Source organism: Aptenodytes forsteri, unplaced genomic scaffold (assembly GCF_000699145.1).
Source record: "Aptenodytes forsteri isolate BGI_AS27 unplaced genomic scaffold, ASM69914v1 Scaffold142, whole genome shotgun sequence".
NCBI lineage: Eukaryota > Metazoa > Chordata > Aves > Sphenisciformes > Spheniscidae > Aptenodytes > Aptenodytes forsteri.
In genome coordinates, this window is record NW_008794598.1 from 3,477,833 (window position 1) to 3,497,318 (window position 19,486).

Sequence of the window (19,486 nt, forward strand, 5' to 3'; positions counted from 1 at the left end):
CACTTGTTTGCCATGTGCGTGAGGTCTGCTCTAATGCAACTTGTTGTCTGGCCTCTTTCAGGAATGAACTTGAGGAGGAACCCGAAAGGTGCAGCCAAGTGCAAAAATGAATCATTTGGGGAGGAAGAAAAGGCAAAGCTCTGACTGAAGGCACCAGCCGTGGTTGTGGGTGTTATGTGCTCTTGGCAGGGGGGGCCACGCAGGGCAGCCGGCAGCAGAGGCTGATCGGTGCCAGGGGCTCGCATGGAGCATCTTCTCCCGTGGATGCTGTCCCCACCTGGCTTTCGCCCCATGCCCTGCTCCGGATGCGCCCCGTGAGCCTTTCCTGCCTGGGAGGAAGCCGGTCCCACCAGCCGAAAATGAGACACTTCCAAACCAGCTTGCTTCTGCTCTGCGTGGTGGCCACCACCGCCATCCCCATCGTGCCCTGGAAGGTCAAATGCCCGCTGCAGTGTGTCTGCCAGATCAGGCCATGGTACACCCCCCGCTCGGTGTACCGGGAGGCAGCCACGGTGGACTGCAATGACTTGTTCATCTCTGCCGTGCCAGAAGACCTGCCGGAGGGGACCCAGACCCTGCTCTTGCAAAGCAACAATATCGCCAGGCTTGAGCAGAGTGAGCTGGACTATCTCAGAAACCTCTCGGAGCTGGACCTGTCGCAGAACAGCTTCTCCGATGTCTGGGACTTTGGCCTGAAGAGCATGCCCCAGCTGCTGAGCCTGCACCTGGAGGAGAACCAGCTGGCCGAGCTGCCCGATGGCAGCTTTCCCGGGCTGGGCAACCTGCAGGAGCTCTACCTGAACCACAACCAGCTCCGCAGGATCGCTCCCCGCGCCTTCTCCGGCCTCGGCAGCCTGCTGCGCCTCCATCTCAACTCCAACCTGCTGAGGACGGTCGACAGCCGCTGGTTCCAGATGCTCCCCAGCCTGGAGATCCTCATGATTGGAGGCAACAGGGTGGATGCAATCTTGGATATGAATTTCAGGCCCCTGTCAAACCTGCGAAGTTTGGTTTTGGCTGGGATGAACTTGAGGGAGATCTCGGACTATGCGCTGGAAGGGCTGAGGAGCCTGGAGAGCCTCTCTTTCTATGACAACAAGCTCATGAACGTCCCCAAGCGGGCGCTGCAGCAAGTTCCTGGCCTCAAGTTCCTGGATCTGAACAAAAACCCATTGCAGAGGGTCAAGCAAAGCGACTTCACGAACATGCTGCACCTCAAAGAGCTGGGGCTCAACAACATGGAGGAGCTGGTGTCCATAGACCAGTTTGCCTTGATCAACCTCCCCGAGCTGACCAAGCTAGACGTGACCAACAACCCCAAGCTGTCCTTTATCCACCCCAACGCGTTCCACCACCTTCCCCAACTGGAAACCCTCATGCTCAACAACAACGCCCTAAGTGCCTTGCATAAGCAGACGGTTGAGTCCCTGCCCAACCTGCAGGAGATCAGCATCCACAGCAACCCCATCCGCTGTGACTGCGTCATCCGCTGGGTTAACAGCACGGAAAACCGCATCCGCTTCATTGAACCCCAGTCCACGCTGTGTGCCGAGCCCCCCGACCTCAAGAGGAGGCACATTCGGGACGTCCCCTTCCGGGAGATGACGGACCGGTGCCTGCCTCTCATCTCCACCAAGAGCTTCCCCTCCCACTTAGAGCTGTCAGATGGTGACAGTGTCTCCTTGCATTGCCGAGCTCTGGCAGAGCCAGACCCGGAGATCTACTGGGTCACCCCTTCGGGGAGGAAGCTGATCCCCTACGTGGAAGACGGGCGGTACAAGGTGCACCCTGAAGGGACGCTGGAGATTCATGGGATCTCAGCTCGGGAGGCCGGGCTGTACACCTGCGTGGCTCACAACCTCCTCGGGGCAGACACCAAGAGCGTCAGCATGATGGTCAACCACTCCTTCCCGCTCAGCGAGGACAGCCTGGAGCTGGTGGTGGCGGAGGTCCAGGCCTACCACATCCTGGTTGCCTGGAAGCCGCATCTCAACACCATCTCCTCCAACCTCACCTGGTCCAGCTTATTGCTTAGCTCCAACTTGGACATGACTAACGTGGCCCGGATCCCCATGGGGACCCACACATACAACATCACCCGGCTCCACCAGGACACGGAGTACTGGGCTTGCCTCCACGTGGCCTTTGTAGACTTGCAGGCCAAGGTGGCTTGCGTGAACGCCAGGACTAAAGAGGCTGCCCACCGCTACTGGTTCCTGGAGGGCAGGCAGAGCCTCCTGACAGTGCTGGTCCTCTGTCTCCTGCTCCTTGCTGCAAGCCTTGTAGCTCGCTACGGTGTCAGGGCAGAGCCCAGGAGGGCTGGGGAGTTGCTCCAAGGTGCCACGGCCGTGCGTGTGGTCTATCCCCCCCTCGCCCAGCCCTGGGCTCGGGGGCAGCGTGGGGGGCAGCTCCTGGCTGTGGAGGTGCAAGCAGCTCCCCTGGACTGCTGAAGGCTGACGCACTGGTGGGGCTGACGGTGGGGGGGGGGAGGGAGAAACTATTTTTTACCAAAAAAATAACTAAACTACAAAACTGAACAAAAACAACAACAACAAAAAAGGAATTTCGTGGACTTGACCAAGAGTCAAAGCGGCGTGGCAGATGGAGAGGAGCAGAGCTGGCCATGGGGCTTGCAGAGCCTCTTCGTGGTCCTGGCAGGGTCTGGATCCATGCGTAGGGTCTGGATCTGTGCATGGCTCCCGAAAGCACCCGCTGGGCAGCCGGGAGGGCTCAGAGGGGCCCGAGCCCGAGAGGGACGATGCCCTGAGCGGATGAAGAGCCATACAGATGATCAGCAGATCACCCCTTCCCCACGTCCCCCTGGCACCATGGGATGCCCCAGCGGTGTCAGCTCCTTCGCTGGACAGTCCCTGTTTTAGAAATACAAAAAAAGGCCTTTCCCTTTGGGATACATGTTCTTTTTTTGTTTCTTTTTTTTGTTTTTTTGGGGTTTTTTTTTTTGAGCACTCAGATAATCAGCCACAAACCCACCCCTGGCGCCTTCCCCCTGCCCTGTCACTTGCTTGCTGCTGTCAGCCGGAGGGAAGAAGAGGGGACAGGAGGGGACTTTTGGCAAAAGAAACAGAAATGACGATGGTGACACATCTCTTAATTGGCATCCCTGCGGGGCTGGCCAGCTTCTGCTGGAGTTGATTGGATCCCGTATCCCGCAAGCCTAATCTCAAGGCTATTTTGTAAACTTTTGTGGATAATGTTAAAAAAGAAGAAAAACGGGAAGAAAAGGGGGGGGAGGAAGTTCTTGCTCTTCTGTTTTTGTATAAAAAAAAAAGAAAAAAAAAAGAAATCCTTTTTGTATGCTGGTGTGCAGCTGGAGGGCTTGATGGTAGGAACCCCTTGCTCCAGATGCAGGAGGGGCTGGGGGGGCTCTGCAGGACAGTCCCTGTGTGACAGCAGCCCCTGCACGTACCCTGTGCATCGCTGTGCATGTGGCGGGAGGTGAAGGGGGGGATGCAAAACCTGCTCTCCTGGGCTGTTGCTGCTTCTTTCTCTGATAAGCAACTAAAACTGCAAATGAAAGGGAGTGGTGCCCCCCTGCCCCCCCGGGTTGTGCCAAATGAAGGGACGTGGCAAACCCGAATCAGCGAGGCTTGAAGGAGCCCTTCCCCTCTCGCACGACGGGCACTGATGCTGCCGGTGATGTTCCCCTCTCTGGTTAACGTGAACAAGCCATCCCTTTGCTTGGGCCTAAACCTAATCCCTGCTTGTTAGAGGTGAGGACTTTGGGGTCGCTTTAACTGCAACCCTAAACAAAACGTGCCTTTACCAACACACACGCAGCCCCAAGAGACCCCGGTGCAGCCCGTGGTGCGGGCACGGGTGCATCCAGAGCCTGGCCGGCACCTCGCTTGGGGGTCTTTCCATGGGAAAGACCAAGAAAAAACATCCCAGCCAGACCTGGGGGGGGTGATGGGGTGCAGGTACCCCAGGAGACAGTGTCTCCGTGCAGATGTGGTGCCCCCTCGGGCAAAGCCGGTTGTGCCAGTGCAATTGCTACGTGCACGGGGCTTTGAAGGGACCAGAATACCCTGACACAGTAAAAAGCTGTTTGAACTTCTCATTCATCTTCCAGCCAAGGCGAGATGGTTCCCCGCTGGATAAGCTCCACGCTCAGCCAGGCACACAAAACGGCTTCTGTGCCTTCGCTGGGTAATTATTTCGGAGGGTAATGGCTCTCCCCGGTCCCTGTTCAGCACACCATCGCCGCTCGCCAAAGCACTTCAGCATGTGTTCAGGACCCAGCGAGATCTCCAGGGGCCCTAAGCACAAGCTGAAAGTTAAGTGCAGGCTTAAATACTTTGCTGAATTAGAGTCATGATCCGCTTTGAATATTCAGCTGCAGAGCCCCAGCCCCCGTCGGCTCCGCTCAGGTGTGCAACCGTCGGTATTTGCAGACTCAGGGCCTGAAACAGCCTTTCTCCTCTGCCTTTTGCACAGCAGGGAAACTTAAATGCAAAATATATTCCCTGTGGTTCAGCTAAATTGGTGCTGGAACATGTGGAAATAGTTGCTCAGAAATTTCCCTGGTGTAAACGCATCCCTGATCTAAACCTGCTCGTCCCTGCGACGCATGGGCTGAGCCCCAGGCAGCCGGGCAGCGCCTGCATCTCCCGTCCCCTCCGCCATCCCACTCCCTGCAAAAAACATCATCAGTTCCCAGACAAAGCAAGGACCGAGCCCCTTAAAGGCTGTAATTTTGTAGGTGTAGAGAAAAAGCCTCTTTGATCACAGTTATCGTGGCTGCTGCCGCCACGCTGGGATGGGAGGTGAAGGTTCAGTCGCTGCCTGAATTGTCTGCTCTCATCTAAAAGCGACGCCTGCAAACCAGAGATTAAAATGCAAGATACACGCAATTAATTTGATTTCCTTTGAAACCGGAGCGACCCGAGGAGCTCTATGCAGTGCATTCAGAGAGGGGCACCCACCACCGCAGGACACATTTCCCAGTGGGTCCCCTGCACCAAGTGTCCCCGGGTGGGTGCTCCAGCCCAGGCTCCCCACGGGAGGGGGGTGGCCAAATCATCCCCCCCAATGCCCCAAAACAGGAGCTTTGCTGTGAACCACTCCTATCCCCTCCCTTCCTCCGAGGACATAAGCTGAGAGCACCGTGGGTGCCTCATACACTATTTATTGTTGTTGTTATTTATTATTAAAGTACCAACCAGCTTTTCCTGGGCACTGTGCTGGAGGAAATGTTCCATAAACTGTTCCCTGTCCCCCTGGATGGGGCACGTGGAGCTGGAGCAGCTGCAGGCAGAGTCTCACCAGCACCATCCCCTGTCATCCAGGGGGACAAGGTCCCGTCTGCTCGGAGACCCTGCTTCCTACAGAGGCCACAACCGACTGCATCCAAGGCAGGCGGCTGAATTAAAGCCAGCCCTCGCTGGAGGAAGCAAGGGAGAGCCAAGCATCTCGCACCAGCCCCGCAGCATGTTTCACCCTCCGCATCTTGCAGCTTCCAGCGCGGTTTGCTGGGGGAGCAGCTCCAGCTGCCGCCCCCCCCGAAGCAGGGGGAGCAGCTCCAGCTGCCGCCCCCCCCCGCAGCACCGAGCCCCCCGCACCGGGGAGCGACGCTCAGGCTCCTCACCAGGAGGTATCGGCCAAAAATGAACCTCGACGGGTGAATTATACAAAGTTTTCCAGGGCTCGTGATCGGGACTTGCAGCTTGTCCTCTGCCTGGAGGCCGGATTCTGCACCTGGGGAGGCTTTGCTAGTGCACACGAGGGTTATTTTGGGGTGCCAGGCAGGGATAATGGGGGGTTTTAGGCACAGCAAAATCTAATTGCGTCTTAAGTTCCCTTTGAGGGGGAGCAGCCCCCCAGGCGCCGAGGAGGGCTCACTCTGCGGGGTCTCATCTCCCAGCCCAGAGAGCAAAGATGTGGCAGGAACCAGAGATGCTTCGGAAAGGGGGGAAAGCAGTGTCTGACCCAGGATGCTCTCGACCAGAGGGCTCTTTAATCTGCCCCCCAAAGGCATGGCAAGAGCCAGGGCAACTCAAATTAGAAACAAGAGGTTGGGGTTTTTTTAAGCAGCAGAATTAATTAACCACTGAAGCAGCTTTACTGGTAGCGGGGGACAGCACTCTCCATTTCCAAGCACCACGCAGGGATGCAGCTCTCAAAGAGATGCTCTAGTGAAGAGGCTCCCAAATTTCTCAAGCCCAAGAGACTGTCACCAACCCCTGACATCCCGCCTGGCTACTGCCAGCCGAGCCCAGGGGTGCTGGGGGGCCCAACGGGGAAGGGGAGGAGAGCAGGGGTGGTGTCCATCACCTCCTGGTCCTCCCCCTCCATCCACCTGGGATGTCAAAGGCTTGTTTGGGAAATGCTTCTCCTCCAGCCTGTCCCATCAGGTCTCACCCCCTGCCACTGGTTTCTCTCCCATAAACCATTCTTAGCTGTTCGTCAGGTTTAATTTCTCCCCCCCCCTTTTTTTTTAATTACCTTCACTTTGAGGATAGCAGTAAAAGTCCTCATTTCTGCTTCTTCTGCGCTCTACCCCTCCTCCTCCTCCTCTTTTTCAGTGCAAACAGCATCGTGGATCTCATATGCAACTGAGCTTCTCTCGACAAAGCCAACCGAGAACATTGCGTGCCAGGCTCTATTTTAAGCACCTAATAAAACTGGGTTTTGGAGTGGCTCCATCATTGTGTCCTTCTTTCACAGAGCCCTTGCACCTGCCGAGGGCCCCGTGGTGGAGATGTCCCGTTCTCAGCGCCCATCACTGGGCGGCAGGGCTACCTGTCTCCCTGCCTGCACCAAAGGCTTTCCGGCTCTGGGAGGAGCGCGACAGGCACGTATTTATTAGATCGTTAGAGAATCAAAGCAGGCCTCTCCTCCTCTCTCCAGCACTTCCTCAAAAATTATTTAAATTAAAACACCCGACCTCCCTGGGAAATGTCAGTGGTGTTATCCATATGCATGATGCCATTATGATGAAGCAGGTGCAGCTTTCAAAACCTTTAGGAAAATCTACCTGTCAATCTCCACGGCAAGCAGCTCTCCTTCCAAATGCTTCATCGCTTCTCCCCCTCCCTCCTTTACCACTGATCTACAGGTGGGGAAACTGAGGCAGGGATCCGCTTAGTGACTTATGGTTCTTGGTCCCTTTTCCCCTTCCAAGCACAGCCTGGGGTCAGGAGACAAGCGCTTCTTTGGCCTTTCCATCCCAAAGCCACCAAAGAAAGGAAGAGGAAGCGAAGGCAGGAGTCACGGAGGAGAAATGATTGCAGCTCATTTATTTCCCGTTGCCTTTTCCAGCCTTTCAGAGCTGAAGCAGCTCCTGCCCCCTCCTAGAGCAGCCCGGCCAGCCCGAGTAAATGGATTCAGCTGCGTTCAAGTGGGCAATTGAGGCTAAAATCAGGCTGATGGAAAGCAGCGGGGCAGGAGAGGTGGCACGAGGTCAGTTTGGAGCTGTTAGAGGCTAGAAAAGCGCTGACCGCTCCAGGGGTTGGTTTGCAATTAGCTGCTCTGCCTGCTTTCACAGCCCCGGCTGGCTGCTCGCAGCTCTCGCCTTCCCTCTCCACCAGGCAGTATTTTGGGAAGCCTGGTTCCCTTCCCAGCATCGGCTCCTCTCCTAATGGCCGAGCCATCTGCAGGGGATGCTGTTGTGGATGAGCCTGCGGCTTGAATTTGTCCCACGGCGCAGGGGGGCTCTAGAGGAGCGAGGACTTGGGGACGCGCAGCAGAAGCATCACAGGAGGCATCAGTGGTGCCGACGGACCGCGGATGCTGCGGGTCCTGGTGAGAGATGGGTGCTCGCTGCTGGCCACCGGGTCTGCTTGTGCTGCCTGTGCCAGACAGGCTTAAGAAACCGGTGTGCACCTGGGTGGCGCTTTGGGGTGTTTGGGGTCCGACTCCACAGCAAGCGAGGGTGCGGGACCCCAGGGCAAGCGGCAGCAAGGGGCAGAGCACCCTGCTCCCATCCCGGGGTCTGCTCCCAGCAGGATGTGTGGGGCACCCTCGGTATCCTCGCTGCTACCGAGTCATCCTGGAACCGTAATAAATCTTAATTAGGTGGGGGAAGGGGAAGAATTGATTTTGGATTTGCATGTGGCTAAATGGGAAGAGAGCCGGGAGGGGGGAAAGGCAGGCAGGGCTCGTGCTGATGGGGAATGAATGTTAATAGGGAATAACAAGCCAGAGCCCAGCTCGGTGGCAGCAGGAGCAGGCAGCGAGTGCAGGAACCGGTGGGGCCGTTGCGGGGCAAGCAGGGCCCTTCTCAAAGCGGCTCGTGGCAGGGGGCTCTGCCCGGGGCTGGATGAGGCCCTGAGGAATATAAGGTTTTGAGAGGGACTCAGCTGTGTCAGCAAGATATGGGGAGACATGGAGGGGGGCAAAAGCTCCCCCTTCTGCGAAGTGTGGCTTTGCGATGAGAGCCAGCAAAAACGGTTAAAAGCAACAGCAAAAATAACCAAAGATAAAGGGGGAGTCGGCACTGTCACCCGTGTACAGGGGTCCTGCAGAAAACCTTCGGGGAGCTGGTGATTTCTAGCGTGAATACCAAACAGCTTTGATCTTTGTCAATCCTTTCTAAATCTTGAGCGGTGTCTTGTAAATCTTTAATTACAAGAAAATTGCAACCTTAACAGTGAATACACAAACTGCGTTGATAAATATTTAAAATTGCCACAGCGACAGATCTGAGGGGATTAAGAAAAGATATATTGGAGTGACAGTTATTAAACACTAGATCCCAGTAAATGTTACCAAGCAGATAAATAATGCAGGTCCCTGACAGCCGCTCGGCTGCTGACAAGGGGAGGGGGGGGGAAGGCTGGGTCATGCTGAGCCCTGGGGTCTTCCCAAAAAGCAGGGGGGGAAGGCTGGGTGATGCTGAGCCCTGGGGTCTTCCCAAAAAGCCCAGGGTGGTGGTGGCGGAAAAAGTAGGGGGTAAAAGAGCTTTCTCTCCTGCTTGGATATAAAATGCAGCATGCATTGCAGTGGTGCCCAGCAGCTGAGGAAGGGCCAGGAGCTGATGGTGTCTCTCGACCCCCTCGGCTCAACAGCTCGCCGAAATCCTGCTGTTTTCTCGCTCTCCGCCAAACAGTTGCGTGACCGTGGCGGTGCTGAGCACGGTGCGTGCGTGGGGTTGCGGGTCCTCCAGCTCCTTCCCCTGCCTCGCCGCATCCCTCCGGCATCCCTGCTGCCAAAGGCGCCTGGCTTGGGCTTTGTTCGCCTGCTGTGCCACCGAGCTCCTGCCTGCCGCTTTGTTCCTACTGCTTGGCCCCGTCCGCTTCCCTCACCTTTTTCTGTAAGTTTTGAGGTCACCGACTAAATTTCCATTATTAAATTTCCAGCCAGCATTAAAAATTTATTAGTTCACTAAAGGTAACTAGCAAAAAGCTCATTATTCCTAATAGCCCAGGCTTCACTCACACAGAGGGAAGATGCTCAAAGCATGAATTACCCTAGCAATCTTCCCAATAAAATATTGATCTAAAAAGTCAGTTAATTATAAATAATACAGCAGAGTGATGAGAAAGTCCCCCGTTTCTGCCTCTTGAAGCTGCCCTCTCTTAACGTGGCCTGAGGATGAGCAGACCGCTGTCCTCCGTCTCTCAAACAGACCAGAGCTGCGGTGGGAGCGGTGCCTGACCCAGCCCTGCCCGGCACAGCCCAGCGTCACCGTGTCCCTGCCGCAGGGCTCTCCCCAGTGTTGTCGTGTGTCCTTCCCCCCATGCCATCCAGCATCCTGGGGGAAGCCAGAGACCCCTCCGGAGACACGCGTTCGCCCGTCCTGCTCCTCACACCCTGCTGCTTTCGGGCTCAGCCTTGCACGGATGAAGCCGGGTGCTGCGGGGCGAGTGCGTGCGTGCTGGCGTGTTTTAGATCTCATTTTATGGTGTGCTCTGCTGAACTATGGTAACCAGATGAAGCTGGGTGCTGCGGGGCGAGTGCGTGCTGGCGTGTTTTAGATCTCATTTATGGTGTGCTCTGCTGAACTATGATAACGAAGCACTTAAAAATCTAACGAGGGGGGCTGGTTTGTTGGCCTTGCAGAAGTGCTGATGCCCACCTAGTAAATCTTTAATTGAAAGTGGAAGGGAACTGGGAGGCTCATCAGTACAGAGAAAACGGTAAATATTTAATTCGGGCACAGTGATTACACAAACAAGGTTAAGGGAAAGCAGGGAGAAGACAGATAAAAGTGGCACCTATAGAACATTAAATCCAGATAAAGTCACCAAGGAGATAAATAAAATATCCCCTTCCAGCAAAGGCAGGAATAAACTGCTTCCTCCAGGCAGCTGAGCACAGCTTGCAGGGAGCGCTGGGAGAGCAGCCGGGGCAGGCGCCAGCTTTCTGCCCTGGAATCCACGGATCGCCCAGGGCTGCACTTGGACTCCTGCAAAGTGGGACGGTGAGCAAAAAAAAAATGGGAAACCCAAAAATGAGAGTTTGCAGCCAGGGGTTCAGCTCAGCACCATGGGGGGGGGGGAAAAGCCCCTCGCAGAGCCTGGTGAAGCTCAGTGGGGCTGGAGGCAGGAGAAGGGTGAGCAAGGCTGCGCCCACCCCTCCACCAAGGACAGCGGGCACCCAGCGCGAGCCTCCCACGCTTCCCAGCAGCCCCCCACGCTTCCCAGCTTGCCAGAAAAAGCCCCTCTTTGGGATAAAACCCGAAGCACCTACCCAAGCACTTGGGGAGCAAGCGTGACTTGAAAGCACGTGCAGAATCGGGGCCGGGGAGGATCTCTGAACGTTTCCACCATTAAACCCACTTCGGGTCGCCAAGTGTCAGCAAACCCCGGCTCCTTCCGCAGAGCGCAGCAGCACAGGGTTAACGGCGAGGGACCGAGAGCCTGCTCTGCCCACACAATGAGCAGCCCTCGCTGGCTGTCCTCGCTGGCTGTCCTCTTCCACAGCATGGCTGATTGATTGCAAAGTGTTTCTGGACTTGTGTTTTCAACCAGAGCGATGTACTCTCTGAGCATTCAGCTGGTTTGGGGTTGTTTTTGTTTTTTTTTTTTTACAGTTTAAAGGCCTGACTGCAACACGGTGAATTTCTAGGTATTGAGCAGAAAACAGTTTTGCAAGCAAGGGTCAGAGGTAGGGGTGCGCTCTCACGATGAAGTAAGCGACGCTTTATACCAAATGAGAGTAACGCCCAGCGCCCGAAGGGCTGTGTCAGCATGGGTTACGATCCTCTCTAACGGCAATAGTAAGAGTATTGTAGCAAGCTAACTAGCTTGCTCACACATTCTTCTTAGTGATATTGATTTTAAGGAGAACATGGTTTCCAAAGCAAAATAACAATAGCTAGCACTTGTAAAGCTGTTCTCATGCTCAGAGCAATATGCAAACATTTACATGGCATTTAAAGCACCTCACTAAATCACTCCGGCAAATAATCCTTCACGATTTACCGCTGGCTAAACTAGAGGATGCTGCGGTATGGGGATGTCTCTGGTGCTGTGCAGGGGAACTGCGAGTCCTCGGCGGGCATCAGGGCTCTGCTCTCCTCTGAGGTAGAGCACCGCCGTCTCATTCAACAGAGCCGCAAAGGCAAAGCGCAGAGAGGCTGGTCTGGCTTTCCAGAAACGAAAGGTACGTGCGGACCTAAGAGCCCCCCCATCCTTTGTGCAGGAGACGGCTCGGCCCCCGCAGCGCTTCCCTCTGCTTCCCCAGACCCCATCGCCTCGGGGTCTCACGCCGGTTCCTTTTAACCCCCGTTCAGACCCGTCGCTGGGACTGTGGTGCCCGTTTCCCATTGTGTGGCCATTTCAATCTTCAAATTAATGAGGCTTCAGCTGCTAAAAGAAAAAGCTGCACTTTTTTCTTAAAACCACTGTTTTTTGCGCGCTGGCAGCTCACACCCGCGGTGCCCAGCCTGCTTTGCTGGCGAGGTTTCATACCGCCTGCCTCCTCGCCCCAGTAAGCTCCAGCTGGAGACCCCAAACAGACCTTCAGGGGGTCTCCCAGCCTGTGCTGGTGGCTGCGACAGCAGCGGTGTGGTTCACCTCAGAAAGCCTGGGTTTCAGAGAGCTTTTATTTTTCCCATTTTTCCCGTGACGTTTGGGTCACTGATAATTCTGGGGAAGGTGTTTGGATGAAGCGAGACTGTTTATTTTCAGTGAGCTGGATTCTGCTGTCTGTTACCCCAAGGCAGAGGAGGAAGAAGTGCTGCTGGCTCCCGGCAACAGCCTGAAGAGCACGGGTTTTAGAGGGTGCTCCTGCACAGACCTGCAACTGCTTTAGGGAGTTTGGGAGCGCCGCAAACGCTGCCCCAAAATAATCACTTTCTTACAAAAGATGAGAGAAAAAAGAGGCACGGTGAGGTGGAGGGACTTCTGAGGGCAGAAGCCGAGGAGGGTTGGAATACCAAGCTCTGGCTACTTGACAAGGTTACAGCAAAAAAAGGATCCTTTATTTTCCAAGATACAGAATAGGATTTCTTCCCCACAGAAACACATCGTGGTTGCACCTGCGAGGAAGATGAAATACTGTTGTTTCCCGCATGAGATGAACAGCCATCTCCTTTCAGCGTGCATCTGGCCAGCCTCCCCTGTTAAGAAGTCAAATTTAAGAGGTGAGCAACTCCACCTTGCTCCGATACCTTTTCCGTTAAAGCCGGGAGGATTTGTTTTGCCTGCCACTGGCAGAGCTGCTGTTCGCCCAGCGCGGGCAGAGCGAGGGTGGGGGATCTCGCCAGCACAACACGGCGCCTGGCGAACAGGACAGACGCAGATGCTCTACTTCATGCAGCTCCTGTGCTTTGGAGCACGTTGGGACAGGTTGGTTTTGTTGGCAGGGTGCAAGGAAAGGTTACACAGACAGAGGACTGTGGGGGCAGAGCCAGAAACTTCCCTGCGGGCTTAAGACTGGCAGAGGTTACCAGCAAGTCTAATTGCTGCTCTTAGAGCTGCTGCAGGACAGAATGGAAACGGCTGCTGGGTGCAACCCAACTGTCTGCCGACAGGTGATCCTGGACACCAGCCCTACCTAAAGCTGCTCGCAGGAACACAGGCAGGGAACAAGCAGGGGCAGCTGGGCAGGACCATAAATACAACCAACTCGGCCCTCTGCCAGCCGGTATCCTCACGTCAGGGATGGGGGAACCAGCTCTGGTTCTCCTGTTCTGACACCACAGGTGGAGTTTTATTGTTTCCCTACAAAGCAATCGAGATGCTCTTCACTACGGAGCAGCATCTCCTCCTTGGCAAGCAGCTAGTGATAAATCGCTGCTGGGCATGTGTGGGGCTAGTTTACAATGCAAGAGAGCAGAGCATGCTCATCTGTCTTCCTCCCGATTACCTGCAGCCTTGCTGGTCTCCAACCAGCACCGTAAACCAAGAGGCAAATAAGGAAAGCCAAGCCCCCAACCATGGATCTCGCGTCCCTCAGGGCAACCTATTTATGCCAGCCTTAAAGGTTCAGTATGTACAGGCTGGAGGCAAGGACAGGAGAGCTGCGGGGGAACTGCCAGCATCCCGCTCCACGCCATGCACGGCCGGCGGGTGCCCTCTAGTGAGCCGCCTGCCCGGGGAGCCCTGCACGCCGGGGTGCAGCGGGTGCAAGCTGCCTTCACCAGGGCTGCTTCCAGCCCACGCGCAAAGCAAACAGCGTCAAAAACAGCTGGAGAAGGGCTAAGTAACCTCCTGGCGCTACCACCAGCCAAATGATGCCCTGGTTGCCCCTCCTGGGAACCTGGAGCGGCTACAGCCGTCGGCGGCAGTGGGACTGGGGAACCAGCTTAAGAACAACACAGCAAGTACTTTTTCAAGCTGGCTCAGGAGATGAAGCCTAAGCCGTTCCCCTGCTGCCATTCCTGCTGGCTTTTGCAAACACATACATTCGTGCTACAGCCTCCCCTCCCAGCTGCAAGGCAGACGCATCGTGGGAGGGATGGGAGCTCGCTCCCTCCCTGGAAAGAGACACGGGAAGATCACAGGCTGCTTAACTGGTAACAGGCCTTTACTTAAAGGTTTTCACCAAAACACGGTACAAGTGAAAAAATAAACCTACGTTATCTTAGAATGCTCTCAATTTAATTAAATTCATTACACGCAGGACACAAATGGGACATCAATTTTGTGATACAGGTCTCTTTTTAAGAAGTAGTGCAAACACACAGATGTTGTTTAGCAAGCGCTGCTGCTTGTTACCGCAGTGTCTGTGTGGGCGTATATTGAGATGTGGAGTTTTTCTAAACAAGAAAAATATATCTGGGAACAACGGGCTGCAGGGAAAGGTGCCTGGGAGATCCAAGCAGGAAATCACTCTTTCCACAACAGCAAGTCTTTATCTTTGCCAGAGGTACAACACGTTCCTGCCACCTTCATGTATCTTCTCAGACTGATCCTCAGATGTGGTTATGTCTTCTAGGAGAAGTCGGAGACTCTGAAGATAACTGCCGAGTTCAGTGGGCTGTAGCTTCTTGAAGCGCCTGCTCAGCGTGGCAGGCGTGGGGTGTCCCCACAGATGTGTGGGCAGCAAGTGCACATTACCAGGGTAAAACAGCACAGAAAAGCAGGACTGCAATCACAACAGCTGCCTTAATTAATCATGATAAGGTGCAGAGAGCAAGTTGATGGGATGCGTAACCCAGCTTGTGGCACCCGACCCTTCTGCTGGCCAGATACTACCATGTAGTCACAAGCAGGGTCTCGCTCATTTTCAAAGGAGCAAGGAAAATTCCAGCCATTGTGGACAGATAACCGAAGAAGGATTTCCAGAGCAGCAAAGCTGCTGTCCGAAGGTCATCTGTGCTTCCGGAGCTGTTCCAAACACACAGTTTATCACCCTCATAATTTGTGGGTCTCATTCTTGCTCTTGATAGAACAGCCTCACAGTACCTCCTTTTCAAGGATCCTGATGCTGCTTGCCGACGTCCAGATGGCCAAAGAGCATGCACAGGACTCGAGGAGTTCCTTGCTCAGCTTATGGACGAAGACAGAATGGAGAGCGGTGCCCTGGCTCTTTCTTCAATTGCTTAATCGTGGCATCTTCCAAAATCGTCAGCCTTCACTGAAGGCCTCTAGTGAGAGCATTTTGCTTTTTCTTCCAGGACTGGAAGATGAGGCTCAGAACAGGCAGCATGTGAGCAGGCAAAAGCAAGCTACCCCAAGGGGTTTTGAGACACTCGGTTTCCACTCCATTTCCACTTCCATTTGTCCAACAGCCACTTTTTCTCTGCAAGGACAGCTTCTCAGTAGCAGATACAATCCATGTTGGACGCAGAAGGATGGAGCAGACACTGGCAAGCTACATTATGGTTTCCATCAGTCGTGCACCGTAATAAATATGTAACACAGGCAGAAAGTTCATAGCTGTCTTTGTGGAAACACCCACCGTTCAGAAGAAACAAGCACTCTGGGGGGCTGCTCCAAATGATCTCTGTAATTCGTGTAGCGGCTTTGTTTAGGCTAACTCGGCTCGATAATACATCTCAGCAGAGAAGGGACGCTGAGATTTTTGGAGAGAGAGACGAAGAAAAGGCTGATGTGCCGTGCGTGTCAGTAAACAAGAGTTACTGAGAGTAAATGAGAAGAGGCACTTAAACTGGAAAGACTTTCAGGAGTAAATACAGAGGGTGTACCCCTGGCTGCCAATACAATATGTATGGTTTCACACTGCAGAGCACTACACTGTGCTGAACAGCACTATACAGTTGCGAGCCTCATGGTTCCCGTGCTGTATTTAAATACCCACCAAAGTAAGAAATCTGCTCGTTCTAGGGATAACTGGTGCCAAAACTTCTGGCTGAAAAGCTGAGGGATCTAGTAGATGAAACCTGACCTACAGGTACACTTGTGCTAGTGAGACGTCAGCAGGTTCCTGAGGAACAGCAACCAATGTCACCGAAGAAAAAAGCAGTGAAACAGAGAAACCTTTCTAGTCCGGGCATCGAAAGACAGCTGCGCTCAACACTCTCCTATCAGGTGTGCAGCAATGACTGCTAAAGATTACCAAGGACCTCTTCTCTCATATTGCACTTCATAGTAAAACCACTGTAAGAGAGGAGAATTGTCATCTGCTGCAGGACACCAATGACATTCAGAGAACCCAAGTTCACACCCATGGCAGGTAAATGCTCAGCTCCTCCAAAAAACGGGTTTCTGAATTAGGACTCCACATTAACTGCCGCATCTGTAGAAAAGGAAAGTAATGGCACCGCCTGGCCGGTATCTCATCTGCGCTGCAACGCAAGTACTGTAGCTGAGTGCTTTGAGCTAGTTCTTCAACCCATACCTCAAATCTGCACTTCCTAAAAAGTGTCAGAAGAGCAGTTCTTGGTAAATTGCTATTTAGACTTAGACTTAAGTTAAAGCAATAAAACATTCTTCTCCCCTTCTCCTGCACCAAAACTCCCCCCACACTCAAAGCCCCAGCCACAACCTGTGCAGTTACAGCTACACACAGTGTGCTTGCACTGCAATAGCTTATTCTTCTATAGGAAGGAAAATAAATTGTAATATTGTCGTATCTTATGTCCACTAACTATTTCAGTTAAAAAGAATTAAAAACTTGACGTGACACCATGGCTATACTGAGCAAGAAGTCACAGATACAAAGATCATTACACTGAAAGTTATCTTACAGATTTGCTTTTTATCACAAACTGCCACACTGACAACAATTTTCATTTAATAATGGAAGCTGCATACAGATCTCAGTAGGATTTTGGTAGGGATATTCAACCCCATTACCGGAACTTAAACTCTCCTGACTCTTTTTTTTGTTGTCAACGCAAATTACATGCTTTTCAGTGCGGCCAGATCTGAACAATTCAGTAAAACTGCTTTTAGCAAAACATTTAGTTCTTAGAAGCAATTGAGCGAGGGGGAATTCACAGTATTCAGAAACGCCACAAAGTGCCACACCGCACCCTGCTGAGCCCAAGACCCTTAAAAGGAATGAAACTACCTGAAAAGGGAAGAAACTACCCGACAGGAACTCCCTTCTGTGATTCCAGGCGGTAACGGTAACGCTGCTCATTTTAGCATGAGTAAAGTGCATCACCAGCAATTTAACAGCCCTCTAGTTAAGGGAGCAATAAGTCAGCTTTTCCGCGTGGATTGATTCCCATGGACTTACAGACAGTGCGCCAAAACACCAGACGGTTACCCTCTGATTTTTAAAACACAACTGTAAATAACAGCCAATAATAACAGTCTAAATTATAGCCAACATAGAAATAATCACAATACTATGCAAAATATATAGTTCTGACTTTTGGCAGTGATAGGCAGCAATTGCATATAGCACCTACGCTGGTACCTTTGCAGAGAAACAACAACTTTGACATCGCAGTTTGCTGGGACCTTCTGCTGGGGAGGTTCTGGGCCCTTCCACTGCGTGCCTGACCTGCTAGGGCTGGACCAGCACAAGGAGTGTGGAAAACAAAGGGGAAACAGCCTAGAGAAGCACCGAGGTATGAGCACTATCTTCTCTTCTTTTTCTGTCTTCAGGTGTACTTCCTAGATCAGAGAGGGAATTATAGCGAGGATGCCAAAACAGGGTTTATTCTACACACCGTACTAAATTCAAATGCCTGTATACCTGAAAAGTGAAGGCACTACTGCTGCACGATGCAGGCACTCCAAAGCCCTGGAGAACAGGAAGGCTGAGGAAGACCTGAGCACACTTTAGGATATGATCTCAGAAAAGGGTTAGACGTTTTGAAACTGCAAGTTCTAACTGAATTTTAACAGCCAGCAGAGCAACGTGCATAGCTCTGAAGGACAACGTAAATGCTGCAAACAGACTGCAGTGTTAAATCACAGGGAAAGAAAATCAGCGGAGAAAATTAAAAAAACTAACATCAAGCACAGCCCACAGACTAACCAGCTGCAGTCGGTGCTTTACAGGAATTATTTTTTTTTCCCTCAAAGGCCCATATCCTGTCTTGAAAGCCACATCACACTCTAAAGTGAGCATCTTCTATCTAGACTGGCCTGATGAGATGAGGCAGGTAGAAGGTGCAATGGTGCTGTAAGCACAGAGCTATGAGAACATCCCAAAACATGCACAGAGCTGTTACAATTTAATCCAACTGGCAGACCAGATTCTGAGCTAACGTTGGACAGGCTTCATCAAAGCTATGCAGGATGACATAGAACTGTATTTAAATGAAAAAAAGAATCAATAGAAATTAAAAGATCCAATAACAAAGCAAAGTGTAACACTCTATTCTTTTGCCATCTGATATGTGACCTGAGATAGCGATGGATTAAAAGTTTGGGAGGACGTATTTCAAGTCTGGGAGCAAGAGGATCTTCACCTTATCTAACAAACATACATTAAACAAAGAAAAATAATTCTGCAACCAGGTTATTTACTTCTCACTGCCCTCAGGAGAACTGATACTTGGAGAAATGGCTTCTCTAAATTGCAAACACCTTGGTCTACCCTTCCCTCCCACCCTCTTTCCCACCCCTGCATATATATATAGTTCAGATATAGACTTGTCCCTTAGAAGGCATTGCACAGGGTCTGACTTACTGGAGAACACTCCAACAGCCAAAGTTAATACTCTTTCCAAAATTTGTTTTCCGCGGACCGGTTGTCAGAATAGAGAATCCTAGTGACACCACTGAGCTGCAATTAGAAGATTTAGACAATTACAAAGCTAGGGCATAGATACCAATGTGTCGGTCACACCCTGCTCCATACAGGCGTTAATTTAAATGGACATCGAAAAGCGGATGCTGCTTCATTTAATGCAGAGGATTCCTCAGTGTTCTTGGTCAGATTTGAATCTTAATTCTCTTTGGTATTCACCGGCTGAGCTGTGAAGTTAGGGTTTGTGTGAGTGCAAGAAAACCTGTGTGCTATCTTTTGGTGGAGAAGGCCTGAACTGGCACAACTACCCCATAAAGATCCTTATCACCATCTCAATCTCTTTCCTGCACACTGGGCAAGGTGATCTCTTTCTCTTCAGCATCTTTGCACACTTGAAACAGGCCACAAGGTGAGCAGTCCTTCCATGGACAATATTCCCATCCCGTGGTCTGTGATGGCATAAGAAGCAAGGATTCAGCAACTTTTTTATACTCTCTAATGACTGTATTTCTTCCTCCTTTTTATGCTCAGTGAAATGCAACAGAGACTCCTTGCTTTCACATTCTCGTGCCAAATCCAAAGACTCAATAGAGCTGCAGGGATCTACACGTGATTTGTTTTCTACCATGTACAGGTCTTTGGGTTGGCCAACTGGAGCAGAAATAGTCCTTCGGCAGTCCGGGACATCTATCCCTTCATCATCATTTTTGTTTTGCATAGCGTCAATGTCGGACAGAGAAAGAGAATGAGCCAGTTTGGGACAATCTGAGTACCAGTCTTTCCGTAAGGCCCAGCAGCGGTAACAGTACCGTTTGCCTGGAGAGTTAAATTTCTTGCATTTGGTACATTGCCAGCAGTCCTGAGGAATGATTGAGGCAGACAAAAACAGCAGCAAGTTAGTGTATTCTTGCGTACGACTCGTTTCCTCTACATAGGAAAAGCAGCAAAGAAGCTTCATCAAAAA

The 19,486-nt window shown here is 52.3% G+C and overlaps 2 protein-coding genes across 2 annotated transcripts; one reads left to right on the forward strand and one right to left on the reverse strand.

Moving 5' to 3' along the window:
- Positions 1–359: 359 nt before the first annotated feature.
- On the forward strand, positions 360–2,450 carry LRRN2 (leucine rich repeat neuronal 2). Its single transcript, XM_009272793.1, has one exon. It carries the CDS (start codon positions 360–362, stop codon positions 2,448–2,450), a length of 2,091 nt encoding a protein of 696 aa, XP_009271068.1.
- Positions 2,451–17,431: 14,981 nt separating this feature from the next.
- On the reverse strand, positions 17,432–19,480 carry LOC103893657 (protein Mdm4). The gene has a single exon (XM_019470312.1). It carries the CDS (start codon positions 19,478–19,480, stop codon positions 18,827–18,829), a length of 654 nt encoding a protein of 217 aa, XP_019325857.1. The 3' UTR covers positions 17,432–18,826.
- Positions 19,481–19,486: the final 6 nt, after the last annotated feature.